At 46.7% G+C, this 12,062-nt stretch overlaps 1 protein-coding gene across 1 annotated transcript in view; it reads right to left on the bottom strand.

Annotated features, from left to right (window-relative positions):
- The window catches only part of NIPAL4 (NIPA like domain containing 4), a 17,272-nt gene extending 17,060 nt beyond the window's left edge, over positions 1-212 (bottom strand). Inside the window, exon 1 of the mRNA XM_026659487.2 lies at positions 152-212. Within this exon, the coding sequence (XP_026515272.1) occupies positions 152-188 (37 nt within the window). The 5' untranslated portion in view covers positions 189-212. The remainder of the gene's footprint in view (positions 1-151) is intronic.
- Positions 213-12,062: the final 11,850 nt, after the last annotated feature.

Genomic DNA, 12,062 nt, shown 5'->3' with positions numbered 1-12,062 from the left:
CCCCAACTCGGCCCCCTACCAACCCCATCATACCCCAACCCCGTCCCCCCTTCAACCCCCCCTCCCAGTCCTCAATCCCCCTCGCTCCCCCACCCCCCGCTCCTCACCCCAGATTTCAATCCCGTCCCGCCCCCCCTGCCCCGGCACCCACCGTTCGCACAGCTGCTGTTCCCCCACAGCGGCTCCATGGGCTCGGATCCGGATCGCGGGCGGGTGTGTGTGTCCCGTCCCCCGGGGCCGACGCCGCTGCCTCCTCTGCCCCTCCTTTGCGAGGAGCGGCACCTCGAACCTCGCCCTGCTCCTGGCCGGGCTGGGTGTGCACCTGCTGCAGCCGGATACTCCACTGACTCAGGCTTCTCCTCCCCAGGGACCCAGCCCCTGCCTGACCTCAGGCCCAGGCCCCCAGCACTCAGGAGGGGGGAGGGCGTGAGTCTCTGCTTCATCCAGAAAAAGGGAAGGGATCAAACAAACGTCTAGGTCCAAATGCTCCAAGCGAGGGTGTGTACGTGTGTGTGTACGTGTGTGTGCCGCTCACACAGGTGGGTGGGTGTAAGCGATGCTCTGAAAACGCACCCAAGTCATCATGCAAACCCGACAGCGGTGGGTGCACCTCTGGTACTGAGTGTGCACAAAAAGCCACCGTGAGCGTGAGCACAATTCCCCCACGTGCCCGTGCAAACGCTGCTGGAAAAGGTGGCCTGGTATTTTTTGTAAGTTTCCTTTGCACTTTTGCTCAGGCTTGACTCTGGCTGGGAAGCATTCTGGGGGTATTTTGGCTATATGGGATGCCAGGTTAAAAAGAAGAGAGAGAAAAAGAATGTGTCCCAGCAAAACTAGGGATGGCTGAACAGCCTTTCTATCAGATTTGAAATTCCTGTGTTCCCCTCAATAGCTCGGCCCTTCACCTCTCTGAGATGGGCCCTGAAGAGATGCAAGGTCCAGGAGTACTTCAGGAGACAGGTTTCTCCTTGGGGCTTTGTTTTTCTCCTTGTGCTGCTTGGGGCTAACAGGGAGAACTTGCACTTACTGCCATTAAATAGGAGGGCCACATAGGTCGTTAGTTAGCACAGGGGATAGCTAGCCAGCATGGTTCAAGCCGAGTTCCAGCGGAGCATAGCTGAATATTGTCTGACCAAACTGGGCGTAATATTAAATCAACCCAATAAATGGCTTACACGGTAGCCTGCAGGACCTTGTATTTACAGAGAGAGTCGTGTACCATGGAGCAGAAATTAAAAGCAAACAAGAGGCTTTTTAACAGAACACTGGGCTAATAAAACATAGGCACATTTGTACTGCAGAGAATATCTACTCTTACAAAAAGAGATTCCGCATGCAGATATTAACCTATTAAAATAAATTGTTCAGAAGGGCTTGTGTTGTTTTAAATGTTGGTAGGAATAATTGTTATGTACTTAGTACTGTAGCCGGGCACTGCATTTTGCAGAAATAAAAGCACATCTTGGGGCTTTAGGAGCGGTTTGAAGGAAGAGAAGAAAGCCAGATGTGTTTGAATTCAACCACAAATTGGTGAATTTGATGCAGGGACCATTGGGTGAAATCTATTATCTGTGTTATGCAGCGCAGTGTGCAGACTAAATGAGCCCAATGCCTGCCCGCCCCAGCCTTGAAATCCATGAATCTTTGACACTCAACTAATGCTGATGAGAGGCTCTTCCAATCCAAACATGCACAGAGTTAGCAATGACAGGGACAGCTAATGACAAAAACAATGGGACATAATTTCAATGGGACTGCTTGCGTATTTAGTGTGAGCACAAATATCATCATCTACCAGCAATGTACTGTCAGGAGTGGAGCTAAGCAAACTACAGAAGAAAGATTTAAGTAGTGGGAGGGGCTTGGACACATCAGGTTTCTGTCATAGCAACTTCTTACAGGAGCAAACCTATTAAAAACACACCAGATGTAGAACAAGTCCGATCATTTAAAAGCTCCCCATTGCATTGTGAAAGTCCATTCAGAAAGGACGTGAGACGAATGTGAGGGTGGAGTAGGGTGACCAGATGTCCCGATTTTATAGGGACAGTCCCAATTTTTGAGACTTTTTCTTATATAGGCTCCCATTACCCCCCACCCCCGTCCTGATTTTTCACATTTGCTGTCTGGTCATCCTAGGGTGGAGAAGCAACTCAAGGAATGTAATGGGCTCAGTCCTACTCCCATTAACATCTGTTTGAATGTTGCCACTGACTTCAGTGGGAGGAGGATCTGCTGTTGTTTTCTAACGTGTTCCGTATTGAACAGAAGCAATGTTTTCTAAATGCACGTGGCAGACAAACTGGTTGTTTGATAACCACTTTAATACGGCCATGGGCTTGGACATCTCCGACAAAGGGCCCAGGGTCTTCATCAGCAAACCTGGGACTCCTTAGCTTTCCAAAGCATTTGATTTCTGCGATCCCATTAGTGCAGTTCTAGCAGCTCAAAGGGAAAGCGGAGGGAAAACTGTACAGTGATCAGCTCGGTTATCTTACATTTTTAATGCAGCCTAACCATTGCATGCCCCACTTAAAGGTATAGAGAGATGGGGAATGCAAATCACTATCGAGGGTCTTACAGTCACACCGAGTGGCCAAAGGGAATTAGGCACCTAAGTGACTTAGCAGCCTAAGTCCCATTGACTTTCAATATAAATGAGGAGAGACTGACTTTCACCCAGACCTAGGTGTAGAATGTCTAACTCCCATTGATTTCAATGTGAGCTAGGTGTCTAAATACCTTTAAGAATCTGGGCCCTAAGTCACTTGGGTGCTTTTGAATGTTTTACCCTTTGACCTTTCAGCTGGCAGGAGAGCACCTATCAATTATGGTATTTCTGTTCACGACAAAGACAAATTATTATGAGTCAGTTTTAATGTTGGAGATGTGGTAATAATATAATATATGGAGATATACCTATCTCAGAGAACTGGAAGGGACCCTGAAAGGTCATTTAGTCCAGCCCCCTGCCTTCACTAGCAGGACCAAGTACTGATTTTGCCCCAGATCCCTAAGTGGCCCCCTCAAGGACTGAGCTCACAATTCTAGTCAATTAGCAGGCCAATGCTCAAACCACTGAGCTATCCCTCCCCCCAGTCATCTGGCACTAACACTGCTTCCTTTCCTCCCTCTCACCACCACCATCTGTGCATTGTGACTGTGTGTACACAGCAACCCACTGCGGACACAACAGCTCTTGCCCTTTCATCAAAGCGAGTCCACTAACCAACTCAAGCTGGAAGTCTGTAGAGATAAGTAAAACCAATAGAAACTGCCTTGTTTTCCTTCCTTCAGCCATAATGGCCTTATCCGTGCGGGGCCATTACCTTGTTTCCCCAGCAAATGTGAAGCTCATTTTTTTGTTGGTCATTTGACTTTTATCAGGGCTGCCCATCGTAGCCCCAGACCAGCAGGTCACTGGTTTAGACAGGTTGCACCAGCTGAATAAAAATGCTTCTTAACTTTATCACACAATCAATCCAAACAACGTGCCATTATTTTTAGCATAAAAAAAAATACAGGGTGGTTTCTGGTCTCAGACAGTCTTGGGCTAAATCCTGCTATCGTTACACAACCCGTCTTCAGGCAAAATGCACATTGAGAGTGTGGGTGAGTTTATAAGGGCTGGGCAAGGACTGCAGGGTTTGCCTCCTGATTTGGTAATTTCACTGGTGGATGCAAGTTAGCAACAATGATATTGGCACACTCTTGTACGTGCCAGATGTGTGACTGTGAAATTCAGGGAGATGGTTGAATATGATGAACGCTCTGTATGCATTGCCTGACTAAATTAAACTCACTCCAGTGTTGCTCCCTGTCTGTAAAATGGGGATAATCTTTCTTCCTTTTTCCCACTGTTGGTCTGTCTTGTCTATTCAGGTGGCACGTTCTTTGGGGCTGGTTCTGTCTCTCGCTTTGAGTTGTTCAGTATCTAGTACAACGGGCCTTGATCTCAGTTGGGGTTTCTGGGTGCAGCTATAGTAATAAAAAAGGGAGAGGTTTGATGTTACATTGTGTTCACACTAGGTCTTGTAACCCTGTATGAAACCATTTTCAAGCACCTTTGTGGCTGCACAGTTTCTGTCCATACAGCACACAGTCACAAACTGTTCAGAAACAGTGCTTTGGACTTGCTCTGGGGGTAGGCAGGCTGCACCTCTCTGGGGCAGGGACTGTCTTTTTGTTCTGTGTTTGTACAGCGCCTGGCACAACAGGCTCCTGGTCTATGATTGGGGCTCCTAGGACAGCTATACAAATTATCATTTTACAATAATAATAGTAATTCATAACTACATGGCACCATTTCTGCTAGCATAGCTGGAACAAAAAATGTCCCTGCACATACGAGGTATTTAAACTGTACTACACCAGTGCTAGCTACAGACATGTTGGGAAACGATTCAGAACTGTCCTTGGCAACCCCTTTTTAATAGGATTGTAAGTAGCCCAGTTCAGATGCCAGTGTGGACAGGGCTGGAGAACAACAGGGAATGTGATGGGTGTACAAAAGGGCAGCAAAAGGGTTAACAGGAGCCTGAGGGCTCAGTTAGCGGCACCTGGAGGGTGTGGAGAACCAATTTATTACCAGGCCCAGCTGGGGAGGAGCTCAGAGCAGTGGGAGAGGGCTGGAAGGAAAGAAGCAAGCCTGGGGGGAGAGTAGGTCTTGGGATCCTGTCCTGAGATGGGTGTTTGGATAGTAGGCTGGGAGAGACATGGAGAAACCACAGGAGTGGGGTGAGCCCCTGCAGGGAGCCTTGATAAAAGGGCAGGAAGTGGCTCTCCGGGGGAAACCCTGGGAGGGGTTGCTTGCCACCAGAGCTGGAAAGGACGCTGCGGAGCCTAGAAAGGGGCTGGTGGGAAAGGCCTAGAGGCAGGCCAACGTAGGAAGTTCAGGGAAGCAGCAAAGGGTAGGAGGGAGCAGACCTTGGCTGCTAACTACAGAGTCCCTGGACTGGAACCTGCAGTAGAGGGAGGGCCCGGGTTTCCCTACTGCCCACCAAGGAAGGTGGCATGAAACAAGAGGTATGGACTCCTGGAAGCCCAGAGACCAGGGGTGTAAGGCTCCCTTGGCCCAGAGTCATGAGCTGAGGCCTGTCATAGGGGTATGGAACAGCTTCTGTATGGGGAGAGATTTAAAAAAAAAAAAGACGGGGTTTGCTCAGCTTAGAAAAGAGACGACTAAGGGGAGATATGATGGAGGTCTATAAAATCATGGCAGGTGGGGAGAAAGTGAATAAGGAAGTGTTATTTACTCCTGCACATAACACAAGAAGCAGGGGTCACCCAATGTAATTAATAGGCAGCAAGTTTAAAACAAGCATAAGGAAGTACTTCTTCACACAACGCACAGTCAACCTGTGGAACTCATTGCTAGAGGATGTTGTGAAGGCCAAGACTATAACAGGGTTAATAAATGAACTAGATAAGTTCATGGAGGATAGGTCCATCAATGGCTGTTAGCCAGGATGGTCAGGGATGCAACCCCATGCTCTGGGTGGCCCTAAACCTCTGACTGCCAGAAGCTGGGACTGGACAACAGGGGATGGATCACTTGATAAATTGCCCTTCTACGGGGAATATAAAACTCTCATCCCTAGGGTGAGAGAAAATGTTCCTGGTTGTTTTTAGTTGTCTAATGGAACTAGGATGAGAGACTTACCCCCAAAAAAGGCAAAGGAAATCATGATGCCTCATTTTATTGACACTGTCACTGCTTCCCTGGGGCTACTTCACAGCCTGGGAGTTTTGTCCTGATTTATGTGCACTGGTGAGATTCTGTCCATGTGTGATGTAAATGGTAGCATCACGACTGAAGGCACAGCACAGTTAATTCGCCTTCATAAACAGCTGCTTTTAAGAAGAGGTTTGATACCTGCAATTTTTGTCAAACCTGCAAGTTACCAACTGGGTTCAGAGCGATTTGTTTCCCCATCGGAAGGAAGGTCACTGCAGTGCAGGGTCTTTGAGATTGTGGTTGCTGAGGAAATAAAAGGGTAGAAAAGGGGGAGACTACTCCTCACTACTTTACATACAACAATAGTTTAGTTATATATTATAGACTTATAGAAAGAGACCTTCTGAAAACGTTAAAATGTATGACTGGCACGCGAAACCTTAAATCAGAGTGAATAAATGAAGCCTCGGCACACCACTTCTGAAAGGTTGCCGACCCCTGGTCTAGAGTTATAGTAACCTTTGCCACTTGCAAGTTCAGACAGGTGACAAGAGAGCCTGGCAAAGCAATTAATTCCTCTATCGCTCTGTTTAGCTATCCCACTTTTCAATGGAAAAGGCTGCTCCAGTTTGTCTCCCATAAGTCACTGGACCCACCTCTTAGCTATTTATTACCTCACTTGCTGGGATTTAACTCACATAGGGTGACCAGATAGAAAGCGTGAAAAATCGGGACAGGGATGAGGGGGAGGGAGGGTAATAGGAGCCTATATAAGAAAAATTCCCAAATATTGGGACTGTCCCTATAAAATTGGGACATCTGGTCACCCTAATCTCATATGATTCCTTAAAAAAAAAAAATCAGAGCCCTTCCCCATTCTCTGAAACCAGGGAGTCCTCATCAGCTGCTCATCTCTTCACAATGTAGTTACACCTGAAATACTGGTTTACAAACCATATGCAAGATGAGCTACCTGACAGGAATCCAGAGGGGAGGTTAAGACCATTTTCAGTGTGACGAATACCGGTCAGCACCATGAAACAGCCTTTCCTTTCAGCCTCTCCCCCTTCCGCCCACATATCCCAGCCTAGGAACGTAATGGAACAACTCAAGGTATCAATTATCCTACATTAGAAATAAGATGAAAACTTCATGCTGAATCTGTTGCCATTGGATGCCTAATAGACGAAGTTGCTTTGGAAACATGCTTCCGAAGGACATGGGGGAAACATTCTACTGTTGTGTGGTGTAATCTGAGAGCCTGAAGGAACAGAGTCTCCTGCTTCAAATGGGGGAGAGATCCTTTCCCTACTGATAACGAGCTGATTGCCATGGGGGTTCGGGATCGCATTTCAAGAACATGGGGGGAAAAGCTTGAAAAACTGGACTTCAGTGAGAAAACAGCCTTTAATTCAGCAGTTCTCAACATAACCGTGGTCTGGGGTGAGCTGGTGGTTCCAGTGTTGCTCACTCTCATGACAGAATAATATCTAGACGGGGTCATGTTATTTCACAAAAATCTATTTCATTAAAAAAAAAGTTTCTAGCCTTCATGGATGTGGAAAAAAGGGTTAAGTGTGACCCAAGTACATCCTAAAGCCTCAAAAAGTAAATTAACAGAACTCCACATTTATTATTTTTTTTAAAATCTCATTTTTGGAGGGCTTTACTCATATTTTTGAATGCCTGACATTGGCATTACTGTTTTACAGCAGAGGCCTGTCTGTCTGGCTTCCCCAGGTTCTATGCCTGACTTTGCACTGGCCCAGTAATGAGGGTAGAATACCAGATAGTCTGGCAGCTTTCCCAGGGGCTGCAGCGTTAAGATGTGCTATATTTTCCGGGGAGTTTTCTTTCGCATCCCTCACTGATTTTTGCATTCTCCCCAAGAAGCAGTTGTAGGTGAATTCCTGCAGGCAAAAGGCCAAGAGAGTTTTCCTGAAGAAGCAGCAAGTCACATGTCCCATCTTGCTGCCACGGGATGTTTATGGGCGTCCTGCTCTCCTTTGTATCCATGGCAGGAGAAGACAAGTGGCAATTGATATGCACCCGCATCAAGTGCTGAGGGAGGGGGAAACTCAATGTTATCTGCTATTGATCCAGAGATAGGCTGAATGCCTGGCAATTTGCAGCTAAGGTATGGAGATTCCACTAGACTAGTGAGGATAACTATAGGGACGTTCATTAGAGGCTTCCAGGCGTCAGATCAAGTGGGTTTTGTAAGGACAGAGCACAGAGGCCAAGTGACACACCCTTCCAAAGGTCACTTTGTTTGTTGATCCCTTATCTGCAAAACACTCACCCCAAAAGTGGAAATCAAGTGAAACTCAGATGGTTGTTTTTGGGGGGGGGGGAGAGGTTGTCACAAACATGAAAGGCACCCTGGGTGTGTGGAAATGTTGGACACGAGTTTTGAGCAAATGTGGGCACTTTTGAGCCAAATAATAAAACGACAGTAATGAGATCATATGCTTTGTACTTACGTAGTTCCTTTAATCTTATTTTTTTCTGTCAGCCAGACTCATTCCCCAGCTATCCTTTATGCAAAAGTTCTATAGAACTGAAAATAAGGAATTCTGTCCCTGCTGTAGAATTTCATCGGACTGTTTTCAAACCCACGCGAACACTGCAAACAACATATAGAAAGGATCCCATTTTATTTCCATGGAAGCCTATACGTTTTGTTCCTATTCACTTTCAGAGGCCTTTCCCAGAAGCAATCTTCTGAAGCTGTCGTTTTTACGGCGGCCCTGCCACAGACAGTGTGCCCTCTTAAGGCAGGAGTATCTTTTTAGGTTCTGTGAATTTGATTCAGTTAAATTTATTTTCCCTCCTTTCCCGACCCACAGTCCGGTGCTAAAAGTTACCTTTATCTCTTCAGCTATACTGACTTCAAGAGACCTCTAAGTGATGCAGGCTACAATGTGGATGATCCAAAATCTGGCACTCTTTCCCCTCTGATCATTACAGAAGCAGTCCCTTCACCTGGTGTTAAGCAGGCATTGTGCTTCTAGAGGGGCCTGAGGTTTAAAACCAAGGTCCTGACCACTTTAGGCCAGTAAAGATAGGATGCACTGATGCAAGTGTGTTTCCTCTGCATTGCAACTTCTATGGTGCCCTTAGGGAACTGAAGCATGAAGGGTGCATCCAAGTGGGACTAACCCCTGGGAGAAGGTGTCAGCGAGAACCTGCTGGAGTGCAGAAGCCCTTTTGGACACAGCGAGCTGTGCTAGTGCAGAGAATCTGGACCATAGTTCAAACCTGTGTTGAGTCGGGCTTGTCCGCTCTACCATCAAAGCTTTGTGTGTGTGACTGCGAACTGGGTTTGCAACTCAATTTTGCAGAAAGTGTGTTTTCCCTTGACATTTTTCATTTTTCTTGTTGTTGGAAAAGGGAGAGCCTGAAACATGAAGAATGTTTGGGTTTTGACAAAAAGTCAAAAATTTTGGTGACATTCAACAGCCTGCCATTTTTGCAGGCATAATTTGACATAATTTAGGATTTGCCCACTTCTCCAATGAGCCCCACTTTTATTTTTCCCAATTACAAAAATCCTCCCACATTTGCGGTACACATTGGTGGTGGTTGTGTTATGGGACATATTGCTGGGTACCAGGTGCTTTATCATCACAGAAGCATTTTTAATAGAGATGGAAGCTTCTGTTGACCAACATAGGAACAACAACAAAATACAAAACATCATCTCCGGCTGCACAGAAAAATGATTCATGAATTTAACACCATATTCAATCACGAGCAGAAATATACTTCACCATAAATAAATTTAAATTCATTGTACAAAAAACCCCAAGCAGCTCTTCGTACAAATATGGTACATTGGACAAGTGTTCTTGCAAACTTTTTTTTTTTACACTTTCAAGAACAAAGTTTTGCTCTGGTTCACAAACACATAAACCAACGGAACTGGAATAATACAGGAGAAAAAGGACTAGAGTGGTGTTCCCCACTCCTAACAAGTGTTGCTGGAGAAAAGAATGTGATTGAAGTACAGAGTTTGAGTTGGTTTGATTTCCCCTTTTCTACTGGGCTGCTCAAAATCAAGTATGTCGTCATCAAGGAATGGGGCTGTGCACTGCAAATACTCACATTTCATAGATTTTTGAGGCCTGAAGGGATCATTATGATAATCTAGTCTGACCTCCTGCATAACTCAAGCCACAACATTTTATCCACTAATTGCTGCATCAAACCCAACAACTTCTGTGTGCGTATAAGGAAGACATATATCCAGTCTTGATTTAAAGACTCTGAGGGTACGTCTACACTGCAATGTAAGCGCAGGGTTAGTAGAACTTAAGTGAGCAGAACATGTGTTTGTTAACCTAGGCCTTGAGAGTCTACACTCATTTGTAACTCCTGGTTAGGAATTGTTGAACCCCGGCTCTCAATCTGGAGCACCAGCATCTACACTGCACTATGCAGACCTGAGTCCAACCACCATATCCCAGACTTGCTAGTTCCCCCCATCCCCAAATATGGCTGCTCTAGCCCTTTGTGGTGCAGAGTGGAGAAACCTGACTGTCCAGAAAACATAGAAAGTTAGCCCATGGGATTGTGGGATACTTTTGGTGGCTACCCGAGCATGAGTCCATGGGGCCCTTGTTCCAAGCCCAGGGTTAGCACAATTTGTGTGTAGACGGTAGCAGGGTTAGGCTTGAACCAGAGTTCGAACCCTGAGCTTACACTGCAGTGTAGACATACCCCAAGTGCTGGAGGATTTACCACACCCTTTGGTAATCTGTTCCAGTGGTTAATTACCCTCACTGTTAATAATTTGCACCTTAATTCCATTAAAGATGATTAGATTAAAAAGAACAAGCAAAAAAGAAAAGGTTGTCCAGTTCATTCAATGGCTTACGGGCCCAATCTTGAAACCCTTCTTACTAACATGCAGTAAAGGAGGATTTGAGAACTGGAGCCAAGATCTACACAACTGACTTGCATCCTTTTGGTAGAAAAGGGTATTGAAATCAAGTTGCATGAATAAAGGTTGTATGACTGAGCCCTCGCTGCCATCCCACATCACTTGAGCAACAGGGTAAAACACCCGCATAAACCCTACAGCTGAAATATACTCTGTTTTGATCATAAGGCTTTGGTTTCCTGCTCATAATTTTTGATCCCCTCCAACAGGTCCTGAGAAGGGTGGGAAGGTCATTTTGTTCAAGCAAATTCCCCGCTCATGGACAACACACACATATATTGGTCTCTGCATTCCATTTCAGCTCATCCAACTGTGCTTTCTAGGCCTCAAGAATTAATCCCCTAAATCAACAGCAAAAGAACATTCCATTTCGCAAGCTGACGTTCATACGTGGTGAAATACACCACAACTCATTCAGAGCCTAAGCGCTGGCAGACAGGCTTTAACTGCGTACAGCCGATTGCGTCTAGCTGCTGGAGCCAGGCCGTGTGGTACACTTCACCCTTATGGATTAAGCTTGTAGTGTTTTGTGCCACAACCAGGCCCGCCGACAGAAATTCCCGGCCCCAGGGCCAGGGCCGTCCCATCGGAGGTGGAGTCCGGGGTGGAAGTGACGAATTCGTCACTTCCGGGACCGCCTGCGCTGGCCAATTGCGTTGGCCCGTGGGGCCCCTCAAAATGCGGGGCCTAGAGCGGTCCTGCACACCTAGGAGCCCTGCAGGCGGCCCCCGACTGGGCCCCTGGGCCCTTTAAAATCACTTGGGCCCCATGGCAATTGCCCCCTTTACGCCCCCCCCCACCCCTGGTCGGCGGGCCTGGCCACAACCGCAACATTCTGTAAAAGTGTCTGGAGGGGCTGGATATTTCATTTATGTGGTGCCCAGATGGTGCTCTGAGGGCCGTATAGGAACCTAGTTTCAGAGGGGTAGCCAAAACGAGGAGTCTTGTGGCACCTTAAAGACTGACAAATTTATTTGAACATAAGCTTTTGTGGGCTATGACCCACTTCTTCTTCAGATGACCCCACTTGGTAAGGCAACTCCCATCTTTTCTTGTGCTGTATATTTTTTGCCTGCCTACTGTAATTTTCACTCCATACATCTGAAGAAGTGGGTCATAGAGCAAACGCTTTCGTGGGCTAACAAATGTGTTAGTCTTTAAGGTGCCACAAGACTCCTTGTTGTATATAGGAACCTGTGCTTTCAGTTCAGGGAGACTTCATACCAAAATAACAAAACAACTGTTTAGCCTAGTGGTTCTCAAACTGTGGGTTGGGACTCCAAAGTGGGTAGCGACCCCATTTTAATGGGGTTGCTAGGGCCAGCATTAGACTCCCTGGACCCAGGGCTGAAGCCTGAGCTCTCCCCGCACCGGGGGGGCTCAGACTGCGGCCCCCTCTTCCCCCACCCGAGGTGGCAGGGGCTCCACCCCACTCCCGGG

Source organism: Terrapene carolina, unplaced genomic scaffold (genome assembly GCF_002925995.2).
Source record: "Terrapene carolina triunguis isolate 2854851 unplaced genomic scaffold, T_m_triunguis-2.0 Scaffold629, whole genome shotgun sequence".
Classification (NCBI taxonomy): Eukaryota; Metazoa; Chordata; order Testudines; family Emydidae; genus Terrapene; species Terrapene triunguis.
The sequence above is the reverse complement of the archived record's forward strand: the minus strand, read 5'-3'. Positions and strand labels throughout refer to the sequence as shown.